Source organism: Pongo abelii, chromosome 19 (genome assembly GCF_028885655.2).
Source record: "Pongo abelii isolate AG06213 chromosome 19, NHGRI_mPonAbe1-v2.0_pri, whole genome shotgun sequence".
Taxonomy (NCBI): Eukaryota; Metazoa; Chordata; class Mammalia; order Primates; family Hominidae; genus Pongo; species Pongo abelii.
Window position 1 is genome coordinate 72750625 of NC_072004.2, and position 17683 is coordinate 72768307.

The 17683-nt window shown below is 44.5% G+C and overlaps 1 protein-coding gene across 1 annotated transcript in view; it reads left to right on the forward strand.

Moving 5' to 3' along the window:
* ATP6V0A1 (ATPase H+ transporting V0 subunit a1) overlaps nucleotides 1–17683 on the forward strand; it is a gene marked incomplete at its 5' end in the record, with an annotated part of 63773 nt that overhangs the window by 25708 nt on the left and 20382 nt on the right. The window contains 8 exon segments of the mRNA NM_001133189.1: nucleotides 2612–2824; nucleotides 5942–6092; nucleotides 9804–9943; nucleotides 10503–10657; nucleotides 11101–11191; nucleotides 14428–14546; nucleotides 16215–16431; nucleotides 16705–16812. Of these exon segments, the coding sequence (NP_001126661.1) occupies nucleotides 2612–2824; nucleotides 5942–6092; nucleotides 9804–9943; nucleotides 10503–10657; nucleotides 11101–11191; nucleotides 14428–14546; nucleotides 16215–16431; nucleotides 16705–16812 (1194 nt within the window).

The following is a 17683-nucleotide window of genomic DNA, read 5'->3' on the forward strand; positions in this document are numbered from 1 at the left end:
AGACTAGCCAAAAAGCTCTGGTGTGACTTTTGTGCCCAAGAAGAGACTGTGTTGGAGTTTTGCCAAATTGCAGTAAGTGTGGTTTATGCACAGCACGGTTATCACAGGGCTCTGAGGGAGGAGTTGTGAACTATGTGTATGTACATGGAAGGAAAGGCTGGTGAGTGGGGCTTTGTTCCCTTTGAAAGAATGAAAGTGATGATTGCCCCCTTAGAATATTAATAAACATACTTAATCCCGAAGGCAGTTCCTTTTGGCAGTGGCAGAATTGTCAGAGGTATGTTGTAACTTCCATTTCTTTTTTTCTTTTTTTTTTTTTTTTTTTTTTTTTGAGACAGAGTCTTGCTCTGTCTCCCAGGCTAGAGTGCAGTGGCGTGATCTCGGCTCACTGCAACCTCTGCCTCCCAGGTTCAAGCGATTCTCCTGCCTCAGCCTCCCGAGTAGCTGTGATTACAGGTGCCTGCCACCACGCCTGGCTAATTTTTGTATTTTTAGTAGAGATGGGGTTTTGCCATGTTGGCCAGGCTGGTCTTGAACTCCTGACCTCAGATGATCTGCCTGCCTCGGCCTCCCAAAGTCCTGGGATTACAGGTATGAGCCACCGTGCCCAGCCTGTAACTTCCATTTCAACTCTCAGTGACCTCCATCATATATGACCCACCAACCTGATCTATTGCTGGCTCCTTTGAGATACACTTAACCTGTTTAACCAGAGAGAGAGAGTTTTAGAACTGCTGATGAGTGATAGGCTATATTAGTACATTCTGGGTTCTAAGGCTGTCTTAATCTGCTTCCAGACCTATGGGTAGATTTAAAGAGCATGTGCGGTAGTCATTATAACTACCAGAATTTGATTTTTTAAAAATCTAGCTGTAGGAACTGAAAGTTTAAAAAGGGATTGAATACCAAGGAATGGGATGAGGAAAGAGAACAGCAAATAGAACATTGCTTGCTAGTTTCTTTAGCATCCTTCTAGAAGAAGGGTTTTTTTGTGTTTTGTTTGTTTGTTTTGTTTTGTTTTGTTTTGTTTTAAAGACAGATCTCACTCTGTCACCCAGGCTGGAATGCAGTGGCACAATCTTGGCTCACTGCAGCCTTGACTGACTAGGCTCAAACAATCTGTCTCAGCCTCCCAAGTAGCTGGGACTACAGGTGCCTGCTGCCATGCCCAGCTAATTATTTTTTGGTATGTTTTTGTAGAGATAGGGTCTCACTATGTTGCCCAAACTGGTCTGGAACTCCTGACCTCAAGCAATCCTCCTGCCTTGGCCTTCCAAAGTGCTGGAATTACAGGAGTGAGTAATAGTAATTGTGAAATAGTCCACAACCAGAAGGAAAGAAAGTGGCTATCTTCAAGTGATGTGTTTCCCTAGCATGCCATGGCTTTGCTTTTAAAAACAAAGCAAAACAAAACAAAGGAAGTCACCTTCCTCTGCCCAAGACAATTTTTCAGGGAGTAGTTACTGCTTTGTTCTGAACTAACTTGAAGAATTGTCTATGATGGAGACTTGTGCTTTGGGTTGCTTGCCTAATTTCTTCCAATTGGAAGCAACAGGGTTAGCCACACCTGCTATTAAAAACTTAAATATGGGCTGGACACATTGGCTCATGCCTGTAATCCCAACACTTTGGGAGGCCGAGGCGGGTGGATCACGATGTCAGGAGTTCGAGACCAGCCTGACCAACATGGTGAAACCCCATCTCTACTAAAAATACAAAAATTAGCCGTGCATGGTGGTGCGCGCCTGTAATCCTCAGGAGGCTGAGGCGGGAGAATCGTTTGAACCCAGGAGGCGGAGGTTGTGGTGAGCCGAGACCACGCCACTGCACTCCAGCCTGGGCCACAGAGCAAGACTCCATCTCAAAAAAAAAAAACTTAAATATTTGGTATTAAGCCAATGGAATGTAAAATGTTCCTGTACCTTCCTCCCACCTTAGTCTTGGCACCGTAATTCCTCTGAGGGAAATCTGTACTGATTTCGAAAGGATCAACACTGAACCATTTTTTCCTCTAATGAGAAGCCTGACATAAAGGTAACACCTTAGCTGCCCTCATGATGGCAGTGGTATGTGGCAGTCCAAGCCCCCTGTAAAGATCACAGGTGCTCCTGATCCCATGGTGTCTCCTGGCTCATGTTCCCAGTGTAGGCAGGTGGTGGTATTCAGCACTGCCTCTTTCCACCCTCTCCTGATGCTGGCCCATGTGCAAGGGATTCTGTGTGGATTTGTTCATTTGTCAGCGCCTGGGCTTGTGATGCCTACTGAGTTACATTCCCCACATAGAAAGTCGTTGCTCTTTAATAAGCCAAGTTAAAGGCAGTGACCTACATTTGTTGTGCCTTGGATTGGTGGTAAGATTGAACATATATAGAAAAGCTAAAAAACTATTTTCTCAGGTTTCTTTTCAGGTTGAAGCTAAATAAAAGTGGATGTTAGTAACTAGAACTCTAATTTCTTGTAACTTGGAAAAAATAAGCCATTCTATCCAGAGGAAGAAAAAGGCAATTCCCTGGCATCTCTTTTCAGAAAGCTATGCCTCTTTGCCATTCATATCCTGAGATCTAAAACTGGTGTTAAAAGGATCCTTCGCTTGTTCCTTTTCTCCCCAAAGGTTCTGAATCAAACGGAGGATCACCGCCAGAGGGTTCTGCAGGCAGCTGCTAAGAACATCCGTGTCTGGTTCATCAAAGTACGGAAGATGAAGGCCATCTATCACACCCTGAACCTGTGCAACATAGACGTGACTCAGAAATGCTTGATTGCAGAGGTCTGGTGCCCTGTCACCGACCTTGACTCCATCCAGTTTGCACTCAGAAGGGGCACGGTGAGTCACCAAAGCTAGCAGTGCAGCTCGTGGCCGGGAAGAGAGGTTCCCATCAATAGTAACAATGTCATTTTTGGCCGGGCGCGGTGGCTCACGCCTGTAATCCCAGAACTTTGGGAGGCCAAGGCGGGCAGATCATGAGGTCAAGAGATCTAGACCATCCTGGCTAACACGGTGAAACCCCGTCTCTAATAAAAAATACAAAAAATCAGCCGGCCGTGGTGGCAGGCGCCTTGTAGTCCCAGCTACTCTGGAGACTGAGGCAGAAGAATCGAGTGAACCTGGGAGGCGGAGCTTGCAGTGAGCTGAGATTGCACCACTGCATTCCAGCCTGGGCAACAGAGCGAGACTGTGTCTCAAAAAAAAATAAAAAAAAAAAAATAAATAAATAGTAACATTAATGTCATTTTTATGGCATTTCACCTTCAGAGTTCTTTAATATATTTATTTGTCTTTTAAGTTGACAGCACATTTCATACATAGCCTGGCATATAATATATATATCATAGCATAGCATATCTTTATTTTGCATATGTGGAGACTGCAGTTCAGAGAGCTGAAATAATTTGGTCATATGCCCATGATTCTTCAGGGTTGCTCATGGCCGGGGCATCAGTTTCCTGATGCCCTCTCTGTATATGACTGTTTCTGTTTAGTAGTTAATTAGAACAACTACTCTGTCCACAGAACTGCTGTAAGTGCCTGGAGGAGTACAGAGATGTACAAAACATGCCCTCGAGTATCTTACAGTTTATTAGGAGAGTTCCAACTGTGGAGTTGGAAAAAGCTTTAAGCAGGTGGCATTTGATCAGGTCTTTGAAGAATGGTAAGTTGTTGGTAAGACTGCTGAATGAAGAGAAGAAAACAAAGGCAGGAAGTATGGTTAGACCATATATGTTTGGACAAGAACAGGATTTACAGTGGGTTAGCTGAAGAGAAGTACCTGTCTGCATCAGGTAGTTTGGAACTTAATTGTGAAAGGTTCTTAAATAATAGCTTAGAAGATTTAAATTTTATTCCAGAGGGAGTTGAGAGACATTGGAAGTTCTTTAGGGGTAAAGGAACATGATCAAAGCAGTTTGGGTGGTTTTTTACATCTTTCATTTTGTGTTTGAGACAAGATCTTGCTTTGTTACCCAGGCTGGAGTACAGTGGTGCCATCTCAGCTCACTGTAGCTTCCAACTCCTGGGCTTAAGCAGTCCTCCCACTTCAGACTCCCGGTAGCTGGGACTACAGGTGTCCACCATCATGGCTGGCTAATTTTTTGTAGAGACAGGGTTTTGCCATGTTGCCCAGGCTGATCTCAAATTCCTGGGCTCGAGTGATCTGCCTTCCTTAGCCTTCCAAAGTGTTGGGGCCAGGCATGGTGACTCACTCCTGTAATCCCAGCACTTTGGGAGGTTGAGGCGGGTGCATCACTTGAGGTCAGGAGTTTGAGACCAGTCTGGCCAACATGGCAAAACCCCGTCTCTACTAAAAATACAAAAAAGTTAGCCAGGTATGGTGGTGGGTGCCTGTGATCCCAGCTACTCAGGAGGCTGAGGCAGGAGAACCACTTGAACCCAGGAGGCAGAGGTTGCAGTGAGCTGAGATCACGCCACCGTACTCCAGCCTGGACAACAGAGTGAGACTCTGTCTCAAAAAAAAAAAAGTGGGTCACCACGCCTGGTGGATCAAAGCAGTTTTTTTGTTTTTGTTTTGTTTTGTTTTGTTTTTTGAGATGGAGTTTTGCTCTTGTTGCCCAGGCTGGAGTGCAGTGGCACGATCTCGGCTCACGGCAACCTCCACCCTCCACCTCCCTGGTTAAAGTGATTTTCCTGCCTCAGCCTCCTGAGTAGCTGGGATTATAGCCGTGCGCCACCACACCCAGCTAATTTTTTGTATTTTTAGTGGAGACGGGGTTTCATCATGTTGGCCAGGCTGGTGTCAAACTCCTGACCTCAGGTGATCCACCCGCCTCAGCCTCCCAAAGTGCAGGGATTACAGGCGTGAGCCACTTCTCCTGGCTCAAAGCAGTTTTAAAAGAGTAATCTGCTGATAGTATCTAGGTTGGATTGAGGAGTGAAGAGATTCTGTAGGTAGGGGTTCAGTTAGGAGGTTATTGTAGACATAGAGTAGTAAATGATAAGGATCCCCAGGTAGGACTTGACAATGGGAAAAAAAAAATGATGAATTGTGAGATGTTTTGCAGGAAAAATCAGTAGGGCTACCTGGTTCCTAGCAAGGTACAGGAGAAATACAAGGAGAAAGATTTAAACATCTTTTTGAGGCATCAAAGCTGACTGGCCAGGAGAATTAGGGTTCCAATGATGGAAGTAAATGTTCAGCCAGAGAAGCTTATTGATTGAGGAGAGATGGTAAGTTCAGTTCCGGTCACATTGAGGTCCATGTGGAAATGTCAAGCAGACAAGGGGACAAAGCTTAGGAAATGGGAGTCATGAGAATGGAAGGGAATGAGACCTCCAAGAGGGAGGTCATAGAGAGAAAAAAAAGGCTGGGGTCTTGCAATGCTATGAGTTAGGCAGAGCAGAAATAACCAGCAAAGATAGAAAAGGAATGGTCAGCGAGCAGGAGGAGAACTCCTAAGGAAGAAAGATTTTCACCAAAGATCTCCAGTGTCAGGGGCATGCATGGGGGAGAGAAGCTCTTTGGTCAGGAGCCAGTCACTTTGCATAAGCATGCTCAGCCAGACTGCAAGGGATCAGGAAATTAAGAGAAGGTAGTGAAGAAGGAGAGCCAGAGAACATACTTTGCTTTCTCCATGAAAGGGGGAGAACAACTTTCATAAAAAGGCAGATATGGAGGCAGTTCCACATTTTCTTTGGTGACATATTTTAAATTTAATTTTTTTTCACATTAAGGATGTATTTCAGAGGATCTAATAGAAATCTTCCATTATAAATGTTATACCTTTTCCCAGTTTTCCCAAAAGCTGGGAAAGATAATCTAGTTTTATTTTTAGGTTTATTAGTTTTATTGAGAGATAATTTACATGAAAGAAAATACATACATTTTATGTGTACCATCTGATGAGTTTCAAGAAATGTACACCTGTGTAAACACCACCACAATTAGGAGGATAACCTAAGTTTAATAAATGTGCTAATATTTTTCAGGAACACAGTGGTTCCACTGTACCTTCCATTTTGAACAGGATGCAGACAAACCAGACTCCCCCAACCTATAACAAAACCAACAAGTTTACCTATGGCTTTCAGAACATAGTAGATGCTTATGGAATTGGAACTTACCGAGAGATAAATCCAGGTAAAAAAAAAAAGCTTGTTATCTTTTTCCTCTAGAGTTTTTTTTGTTCGTTTGGTTGGTTTGGTTTGTTTTGAGACAGAGTCTCCCTGTGTCACCCAGGCTGGAGTGCAGCAGCACGATTGTAGTTCACTGCAGCCTCAAACTCCTGGCCTCAAGAGATCCTCCCAACTCAGCCTCCTGTATAGCTAGGACCACAGGCACACAGCACCACACCTGGCTAATTTTTTATTTTATGATTTTTTTTTGAGACTGGGTCTCATTCTGTTGCCCAGGCTGTAGTGCAATGGTGAAATCATGGCTCACAGCAGCCTCAACCTCGCAGGCTCAAGTGATTCTCCCACCTGAACCTCTGGAGTAGCTGGAACTACAGGCGTGTGTCACCATGCCTGGCTAATTTGTAAAATTTTTTTAGAGATGGGTTTTGCTATGTTGCCCAGGCTGATAATTTTTAATTTTTTTTAGAGACGGGGTCTTGCTATGTTGCCCAAGCTAGTCTTGGACTCCTGGGCTCAAGCAAGCCTCCTGCTTCAGCCTCCCAAAGTGCTGGGATTACAGGTGTGACCCACTATGCCTGGCCTTTTTGTTCATTGTTTCTTCTAACGCCTCACTTTAAATGCTGTTGAACAACTGAATTAAAATTAAAGATGTTAATCCTAGCACTGTTTTTTAAATTTTATTTTATTTTTTATTTTTTTTTGAGACGGAGGCTCGCTCTGTCGCCCATGCTGGAATGCAGTGGCGCGATCTCGGCTCACTGCAAGCTCTGCCTCCCAGGTTCACGCCATTCTTCTGCCTCAGCCTCCCGAGTAGCTGGGACTACAGGCACCTGCCACCATGTCCGGCTAATTTTTTTTTTTTTTTTTTTTGGTGAGACAGAGATTTATTCTCGTTGCCCAGGCTAGAGTGCAATGGCACGATCTCAGCTCACCACATCCTCTGCCTCCCAGGTTCAAGCGATTCTCCTGCCTCAGCCTCCTGAGTAGCTGGGATTATAGGCATGTGCCACCATGCCCGGCTAATTTTGTATTTTTAGTTGAGACGGGGTTTCACCATGTTGCCCAGGCTGATCTTTAACTCCTGACTTCAGGTGATCTGCCTGCCTCTGCCTCCCAAAGTGCTGGGATTACAGACGTGAGCCACTGTGCCCGGCCATTTTTTTGTATTTGTAGTAGAGACAGGGTTTCACTGTGTTAGCCAGGATGGTCTCGATCTCCTGACCTCATGATCCGCCTGCCTTGGCCTCCCAAAGTGCTGGGATTACAAAGTGCTGGGTGGCATGAGCCACCGCGCCCGGCCAATCCTAGCACTTTTAGAGGCCGAGGTAGGAGGATTGCTTAAGCCCAGGATTTCAAGATCAGCCTGGGCAACATAGTGAGACCCCATCTCTATTAAAAAATAAATAAACATGTTGACACCTCAGATCTTGTGTACTTCCTGTGAAGAGGTGCTCATTCTGGCAGGGCATGGTGGCTCATGCCTGTAATCCCAGCATTTTGGGAGGCTGAGGCATGTGGATCACATGAGGTCAGGAGTTCGAGACCAGCCTGGCCAACATGGTGAAACCCTGCCTCTACTAAAAATACAAAAATTAGCCGGATGTGGTGGCACGCACCTGTAGTCCCAGCTACTTGAGAGGCTGAGGCCTGAGAATCACTTGAACCCAGGAGGTGAAGGTTGCAGTGAACCGACATCATGCCGCTGCACTCCAGCTTGGGCAACAACAAAAAGATGCCCATTTAATGTAAGGAGCAGGTTTACTGTCAGGTAGCGTTCCTTTAAGAGTTCATTGGCTGGGCCAGGTGTGGTGGCTCACGCCTGTAATCCCAGCACTTTGGGAGGCCAAGGCGGGTGGATCACCTGAGGTCAGGAGTTCGAGACCATCCTGACCAATATGTAGAAACCCCATCTCTACTAAAAATACAAAATCAGCCAGGCATGGTGGCTCATGCCTGTAATCTCAGCGACTCGGGAGGCTGAGGCAGGAGAATTGCTTGAACCTGGGAGACGGAGGTTGCTGTGAGCCGATATTGCATTATTGCATTATTGCACTCCAGCCTGGGCAACAAGAGTGAAACTCCGTCTCAAAAAAAAAGAGTTCATCGGCTGGACGCGGTGGTTCATGCCTGTAATCCCAGCACTTTGGGAGGACAAGGTGGGAGGATCACTTAAGGTCAGGAGTTCGAGACCAGCCTGGCCAACATGGTGAAACCCTATCTCTACTAAAAATACAAGAAAATTAGCCAGGCCTGGTGGTGCATGCCTGTAACCCAGCTACTCAGGAGGCTAAGACAGGAGAATTGCTTGAACCCAGGAGACAGAAGTTATAGTGAGCCTAAATTGTGCCACTGCACTCCAACCTGAGTGACAGAGTAAGACTCTGTCTCAAAAAAAAAAAAGGTTCATGAGACTGGATTCTTTCATGTGCCTTCACAGCCCTAAAACACCTGGACTTCTCTAGCAAATCATTTGCAGGAACTGCTTTAAGCAAAATGTTTCTTCTAAGATGTCTGATATTTTTAAATGGCTTTTTTTTTGGCTTCCCTGTTCCAAGGTTAGACAGAAAAAATGTAGCAAGTATTGGCCACTTTAGGCACAACACAGATTTCTCCTGTATTTGGAGAGTTAATTATTAAATCAAGAGTGTGAGTATTCATTTTCAGCTGGAGCCCTATGCAAGAACTGCTTTGCTCTGGGCTCTCTCCATCTGTACGTTGTCTGATATTTAGCTTTATACCACTGGGACATGGTTGCTGCACAAAGAGAAGACAGCTGGCCTGCCCTGGGAGCAGGGTCCCACGAGTTACAAGAGAGTCAAAGAACAAACCAATGTTGTCAAGGTTACACCTTCATTTCCGCTGTTCTTTGTTTAAAATGTTATCAGAGCTGCCAGGCACAGTGCCTCATGCCTGTAATCTCGGATACTCAGGAGGCTGAGGTGGGAGGATTGCTCAAGGCCAGGAGTTCAGGACTAGCTTGGGCAAAATAGTGAGATTCCATCTAAAAAAATATTATTTAAGTTATCAGTAATTTAAAAAAAAAATTAACGGGCATAGTGGCACATACTTGTAGTTCCAACTGTTTGGGAGGCTGAGGTGGGAGGATAACTTGAGTCCAGGGGTTGCAGGCTGCATTGAGCTGTGATGAAACCACTGCACTCCAGCCTGGGTGGCAGAGAAAGACCCCATCTCTCTTTTAAAAAAAGTTATCAGTAGCTCAAATTTCATTAGCTACTTTGTGAAGGTGTGTTGATTCTGCCATGAAAGATTTTCTCTGAGAGTCCTATCTGTCTGGCAGCTGGGGAGTAAGTCACCTTATATTGATCTTAAGAGTATGGAAGGCTGGGCATGGTGGCTTATGCCTGTAATCCCAGCACTTTGGGAGGCCGAGGCAGGTGGATCACTTGAGGCCAGAGTTGGAGACCAGCCTGGCCAACATGGTGAAACCCTGTCTCTACTAAAAATACAAAACTTAGCTGGGCATGGTGGTGGCATGCGCCTGTAATCCCAGCTACTCAAGAGGCTGAGGCAGGAGAATCACTTGAACCCGGGAGGTGGAGGTTGCAGTGAGCCAAGATTGAGACATTGCTGGCTGACAGAGCAAGAATCCGTCTCAAAAAAAAAAAAAAAAAAAGGGTATGGAAAATAATGTGATATTTGTGGAATTGCTATGGTTTAATGTACTTTGTATTTTTCTTTTTTTGTTTCTTCATAGCTCCATATACTATTATCACGTTCCCTTTTCTATTTGCTGTGATGTTTGGAGACTTTGGTCATGGCATTTTAATGACCCTTTTTGCTGTGTGGATGGTACTGAGGGAGAGCCGGATCCTTTCCCAGAAGAATGAGAATGAGGTAATGTTTAAGTTACATCTGCATTGAACTGAAATTTTATAATTTCTCAAGCATTCATTATGAAAATTATGATCTGGAAGTCTTTCATCCATGAATTTATCAAAAGGAAGTAGAGAAGTTATGTTCATTTTAACACCAAAGAGGACACGTGCTAGCTGGAAGTGGTGGTATGTGCCTGTAGTCCCAGCTACTTGGAGGCTGAGGCAGGAGAATCACTTGAGCCCAGGAATTCGAGACCAGCATAGGCAACATAGTGAGACCCCATCTCTAAAAAAATAAAAACTATTTAGGTTGGTGCAAAAGTTATTGCGGTTTTGGCCACCAAAAGAAATGGCCAAAACCGCAGTAACTTTTGTGCCAACCTAATAAAAAAATAGAGGTCACATCCTGTGAAAGTGACTGTCTCATTAGCATTGTATTTTGGTTTTTACTTCAAGCTCTCTGAATCAGGATGGGGTAAAGTAGTGCTGGAGAAAGGGGCAGGTATATTCTGAATAACATTGTCACAATGTGAGCTGCAGTGAGTACATTCTCATTACTTCTTTCTTCTGGTTCCCAGATGTTTAGCACTGTGTTCAGTGGTCGATACATTATTTTATTGATGGGTGTGTTCTCCATGTACACTGGCCTCATCTACAATGATTGCTTTTCCAAGTCTCTTAATATCTTTGGGTCATCCTGGAGTGTACGGCCGATGTTTACTTATAATTGGACGTAAGTTGCAGAAGAAGCTAAAATTCAAAGCTTATTCCTTTCATGTGCAGCCCTGATTTTTAAGACAAGTGGTAAACTGACACTTCTTTAGGAAGTGGTGACAGTGTCTCCTCATTCATGCTCCACACTGTGAGTTGCTTTGTGATTTGTTCAGCAAGTATCCAGGAACTAAGATTAGAAATGATTTTTTTTTTTTTTTTTTTGGAAACTAAAAGCAGATTCCCCAGTTCCCTACTTGATTGTGTGTTTGTGTGTTTAATTTTTCTTTTTGTCATTTTGGATCCCTCAATCTCAGCTGCTAGTCTCTCCTCTTTATTTTTTCCCCTCCCATTTTATTGAAGAGACAAGATAGCTATAGTAATTTATTTTGGGGTCAGTTTCTGGACCCTTGTTTTTTCCCTCTCTCGTTCAAAAATAATGTGACTTTTTCCCTGTCATGGTAGTGAAGAGACGCTTCGGGGGAACCCTGTTCTACAGCTGAACCCAGCCCTCCCTGGAGTGTTCGGTGGACCATACCCTTTTGGCATTGATCCAGTAAGAGAACTTCCTTCCTATATGCTAACCTCAAATTTTCTAACACTAACCCTGAAGCAAGAAAATTAAAGTGAAGATAAATAGTTATGTGGGCTTTCACTGGGCATGGTCACTCATGCCTGTAATCCCAGCACTTTGGGAGGCCGAGGAGGTGGGATCACCTGAGGTCAGGAGTTCGAGACCAGCCTCGCCAACATGGTAAAACCCTATCTCTACTAAAAATACAAATATTAGCCAGGCATGGTGGCGCATGCCTGTAGTCCCAGCTTCCCGGGAGACTGAGGCAGGAGAATTGCTTGAACCTGGGAGGCGGAGGTTGCAGTGAGCAAGCTGCACTCCAGCCTGTGTGACAGAGCAAGACTCCGTCTCAAAAAACAAAAAACAAAAAAAAACAAAGAAACAACCAAAATAGTTATGTGGGTTTTCGTTGACATATTTTTGGGAAACCTTGATGTATGTATTCAGAGGACTTCTAAGCCATAAGAGACCCAAGGGCCTTGAGGAGCCACATACTTTTCCCTGCGCTGCTTATTTCTGAGGTGGTTAATAATATCGACTCTGGGAAGATTGATTTTTCAAGACTCCTTCCCATTTCTTAATTTATTTCTGCTTACTTAGTTTGGTTTTTTATTTTTAGCAGACGTTTTAACAAAGCAGAAATATATTTTTCCTGTGGATTTTAGATTTGCATTCTTATATTTACAAACTTACAAAAACTTATCCCAGAATTAATTTTTTTTTCAAATGCTTAGGCAAATTAAGTATGATCAAATCTTCTTTATTGTGTGCTGTAAAAATGAAGTGGCGGCAAGAATGTAATACAGGGCATCTGACTGCTGAGGAAAAGAAAAAAATAATACAGGCTGGGTGAGGTGGCTCATGCCTGTAATCCCAGCACTTTGGGACACAGAGTCAGGTGGATCACTTGAAGTCAGGAGTTCGAGACCAGCCTGGTCAACATGGTGAAACCCCATCTCTACTAAAAATACAGAACTTAGCTGGGCACGGTGGCATGCACCTGTAGTCCCAGCTACAGGAAGCTGTGGAAGGAGAATTGCTTGCATCCGGGAAGAGGAGGTTGCAGTGAGCCCAGATCGTGCCACTGCACTCCAGCCTGGGGTACATAGCAAGACTCCATCTAAAAAAAATAGATGGAATGACAGCACCACAGGGCTACAATCAGCAAAACATAGATGTGGGAAAATATATAAGATAAACAATCCAATTTCTTCAAAAGATATTTTGTAATGAATGAAAAAGGAAAGATGGAAGGAGAACCTATAGTTTAGAGACTTGAGATATATCTACAATCATAATGTATAAGCTGGGCGCGGTGGCTCACGCCTGTAATCCCAGCACTTTGGGAGGCCGAGGCAGACAGATGACTTGCGGTCAGGAATTCCAGACCAGCCAGGGCAACATAGTTAAACCCCATCTCTACTAAAAGTATAAAAATTGGGCTGGTGTGGTGGTGCATGCCTGTAGTCCTAGCCACTCGGGAGGCTGAGGCAGGAGAATAGCTTGAACCTGGGAGGCAGAGGTTGCAGTGAGCCGAGATCATGCCACTGCACTCCGGCCTGGGTGACAGAGTGAAGACCCTGTCTCAAAAAAAAAAAAAAAAAAAGGTTTGGACACAGATCAGAGAAATTTGAATATTGACTATATATTTTATGATATTAAAGAATCATTGTTAGCTGGGCGCAGTGGCTCACGCCTGTAATCCCAGCACTTTGGGAGGCCGAGGCGGATGGATCACGAGGTCAGGAGTTCAAGACCTGCCTGGCCAAGATGGTGAAACCCCATCTCTACTAAAAATACAAAAAAAATTAGCCGGGCTTGGTGGCGAGCACCTGTAATTCTAGCTACTCGGGAAGTTGAGGCAGAGAATTGCTTGAACCCAGGAGGCAGAGGTTGTAGCGAGCCGAGATCATGCCACTGCACTCCAGTCTGGGCGACAGAGTAAGACTCCTTCTAAAAGAAAAAAAAAAAGAAATCATTGTTAATGCATTTAGGTGTGATGACAATATTGTGGTCATGTTTTAAAAATAAGTCCTGGCCGGGCGAGATGGCTCATGCCTGTAATCCCAGCAATTTGGGAGGCCAAGGCTGGCGGATCATGAGGTCAGGAGATCGAGACCTTCCTGGCTAACACGGTGAAAACCCCACCTCGCAATAGGCCGAGATTTCGCCACTGCACTCCAGCCTGGGCGACAGAGCAAGAGTTCATCTCAAAAAAAAAGAAAAAGAAAAAAAAAAAAAGCCTTACTGGCCGGGCACAGTGACTCAAGCCTGTAATCCAAGCAGTTTGGGAGGCTGAGGCAGGCCTCAGGCCAGACCTGAGGTCAGGAGTTTGAGACCAGCCTGGCCAACATGGTGAAACCCCATCTCTACTAAAAATACAAAATTAGCTGGGCGTCGTGGCCTGTGCCTGTAATCCCAGCTACCTGGGAGGCTGAGGCAAGGCGGGAGGTGGAAGTTGCAGTCAGCGAGATCATGAACACTGCACGCCATCCTGGGCAAAAAGAGCGAAATTCCATCTCAATAAATAAATAAGTCTTTTCCTTTTAGACATCCACACTGAAATATTTACGGGTAAAATGGCATGATATCTGGACTTTACTTTGTAGTAATGTGGAGATGAGTGAGTGGCAGTAATCTTTTTTCACAACTCCATAAGGTGATATCAATCTTTGAAGCATTCTCCTCAAAAGCAAGATTAAAAAAAAAAATGTGTCAAAGCAGGGTGATAGGTGCCTGGGGGTTTGTTATACCATCCTGTCTGCTTAAGTATCTGTTTAGAATTTTCCATAATAAATAATATTGATTAATAACTAAAAATTGTCAGCCGGGCTCAGTGGCTCACGCCTGTAATCCCAGCACTTTGGGAGGCCGAGGCGGGCGGATCACGAGGTCAGGAATCGAGACTATCCTGGCTAACATGGTGAAACCCTGTCTCTACTAAAAATACAAAAAAATAGCTGGGTGTGGTGGCAGGCGCCTGTAGTCCCAGCTACTTGGGAGGCTGAGGCAGGAGAATGGCGTGAACCCGGACGGAAGGCAGAGCTTGCAGTGAGCCGAGATCACGCCACTGCACTCCAGCCTGGGCGACAGAGCGAGACTCGTCTCTAAATAAATAAATAAATAAATAAGTAAATAAAAATTGTTTTTTAAACGGAGGAATATTTTTCCCTTGAGAATTCTTTATAATACCTATTTGTTTTCTCGGGTTATGACAGATTTGGAACATTGCTACCAATAAACTAACCTTCTTGAACTCCTTTAAGATGAAGATGTCTGTTATCCTTGGTATCATCCATATGCTGTTTGGAGTCAGCCTGAGTCTGTTCAACCATATGTGAGTTGTTCCATTTCTGTCATAAGAATGTGCATAGTTTAGAGAATGCTTTTGCGTAAAGAAATCATGACATCTTTGGGGAGGGATTAATAACTCGGAACCTCATTCTACATTATAGAAGTGCTTTTCTAAAAATTTAATGGTGTGGCCGGGCACGGTGGATCATGCCTGTAATCCCAGTACTTTGGGAGGCCAAGGCGAATGGATCACCTGAGGTCAGGAGTTCGAAACCAGCCTGGCCAACACGGTGAAACCCCATCTCTACTAAAAATACAAAAATCAGCCAGGTGTGGTGGCACGCGCCTGTAATCCCAGCTACTCGGGAGGCTGAGGCAGGAGAATCGCTTGAACCTGGGAGGCAGAGGTTGCAGTGAGACAAGATGGCACCACTGCACTCCAGCCTGAGCGACAGAGCGAGACTCTGCCTCAAAAAAAAAAAAATTTCATGGTCTGGCTGGGTGCAGTGGCTTACACTTGTAATCCCAGCACTTTGGGAAGATGAGGTGGGCAGATCACTTGAGGTCAGGAGTTCAAGACCAGCCTGGCCCACATGGTGAAACTCCGTCTCTACTAAAAATACAAAAAATTAGCCGGGTGTGGTGGCACGCACCTGTAATCCCAGCTACTCTGGTGGCTGAGGCAGGAGAATTGCTTGAACCCAGGAGGCAGAGGTTGCAGTAAACCAAGATAACACCACTGCACTCCAGGCGGGGTGACAGAGCGAGACTCCATCTCAAAAAAAAAAAAAAAAAAATGTTGATGGTCTTAAATTAGGCTTAATATTAGTCCTTTAACAATTTACTGTTCCAGTAAAGATCCTTGAAAAAAACTTGAGCAATTTTCATCAAAATAAGTGAGGTCTTCTTTTTTTCCTTGATGTGCAACTCACATAAAATTATTAGCTGTGGACTGGGTGTGGCGGCTAACACCTGTAATGCCAGCACTTTGGGAGGCCAAGGAAGGCGGATCACTTGAGCCCAGGAGTTCAAGACAAGCCTGGGTAACATGGCAAGAGACCCCATCTCTACAAAAAAAAAAAAAAAAAAAAAAAAAAAAGTTATGAACTGTGGTCTCAAAATGTACTAGATTTTTCCATTCTCTTTCTCATGGAGAGAATGGTGGGGATGGTATCGGAGCCGTTCAAGGTTCAAAAATTTAAGGCCTGGCACAATGGCTCACATCTGTCATCTTGCACTTTGGGAGGCCAAGGCGGGCAGATCACCTGAGGTCGGGAGTTCAAGACCAGTCTGGGCAACATGGCAAAACCCCATCTCTACAAAAAAATGTAAAAATTAGCTGGGTGTGGTGGCGCATGCCTGTAGTCCCAGCTACTCAAGAGGCAGAGGTAAGAGGATCACCTAAGCCCAGGGAGGTTAAGACTGCAGTGAGCCAAGATTGCACCACTGTACTCTAGGCTGGGTAGCAGAGTGAGACCCTGTCTCAAAAAAGAAAAAGCCACAGCAAAACAAAACCAAGGTTCAAAAGTTTTACCGTGATAGTTAATCCTGCATTGTCTCTGTTGTCTCCAGCTTCTGGTTGCTGCTGCTTAAAGTGATAAAGATGGAATTGAGGGGGTATTAAGTAGAAAAATCTAGTGAATACTCCATTCAGTGTAGGAGTGGCCCTAGGCCCATTTACCCTTAACATTTTTTTCTCTCTCCTTTTTAGCTATTTCAAGAAGCCCCTGAATATCTACTTTGGATTTATTCCTGAAATAATCTTCATGACCTCTTTGTTTGGCTATTTGGTTATCCTTATTTTTTACAAGTGGACGGCCTATGATGCTCATACATCTGAGAATGCACCAAGCCTTCTGATCCATTTCATAAACATGTTCCTCTTTTCCTACCCAGAGTCTGGTTATTCAATGTTGTATTCTGGACAGGTACGTCAACCCAGAGGCGGGCTGTCTGAGATGATTATCCTTGATCAGGAAGCCAGATGTTTCTCTGACCCTAAAAAATTTATAACTGCCCTTCTATGGGACAATTCTAGGGCTTTGCCACAAAATGTGATAATTATTTTGAGAAATTGGATAGTGTTATTCATAGACTAGTAAGAAAGTACTGTTGGGAGAAATTTGTGCCATATTTGGAAACTGCATACGTGATCAGTAGACTTTTGTATGATGTACCTTCTCTTTCTTCTTACTCTGCAGAAAGGAATTCAGTGTTTCCTGGTAGTGGTTGCACTACTGTGTGTACCTTGGATGTTGCTGTTTAAACCACTGGTCCTTCGCCGTCAGTATTTGAGGAGAAAGCATTTGGTAGGTGTATTTCTATTGCTAAAAGTTACCAGACTTTTCTTTTGTTCAAGATCAAGGCAGTTCCCCAGTGGATGTAATTAATTGTGCACAAGTCTATATACTCTTTTTCTTTTTCTTTTTCTTTTTTTTTTTTTTTTTTTTGAGATGGAGTCTCACTCTGTCCCCCAGGCTGGGGTGCAGTGGTACGACCTTGGCTCACTGCAACCTCTACCTCCCAGGTTCAAGCAATTCTCTTGCCTCAGCTTCCTGTGTCGCTGGGATTATAGGTGTATGCCACCACACCTGGCTAATTCTTGTATTTTTAGTAGAGACGGGGTTTCACCATGTTAGCCAGGCTGGTTTCGAACTCCTAACCTCGTGATCGTCCACCTTGGCCTCCCAAAGTGCTGGGATTACAGGCGTGAGCCACCATGCCTGGCCACAAATCTGTGTACTATTAAAACGCATTTGTGGCCGGGTGCAGTGCCTCACTGCTGTAATCCCAGCACTTTAGAACTTTGGGAGGCCAAGGTGGGTGGATCACTTGAGGTCAGGAGTTTGAGACCAGCCTGGCCAACATAGTGAAACCCTGTCTTTACTAAAAATACAAAAATTAGCCAAACGTGCTGGCGCGTGCCTGTAGTCCCAGCTACTTGGGAGGCTGAGGTGGAAGGATCGCTTGAATCTGGGAGGCGGAGGTTGCAGTCAGCCAAGATTGTGCCACTGTACTCTAGCATGGGGACAGAGTGAGACTCTGTCTCAAAAACAAAAAACCAAACAAACAAAATGCATTTGTGTTATGTCCCAGCACGAGCACTGGGCCTGCCAAGTCAGAGAAACATATCTGCTGCTCAAGACATCTGGATTCAGCTTTGAGTAGCTGGAGGAGAGA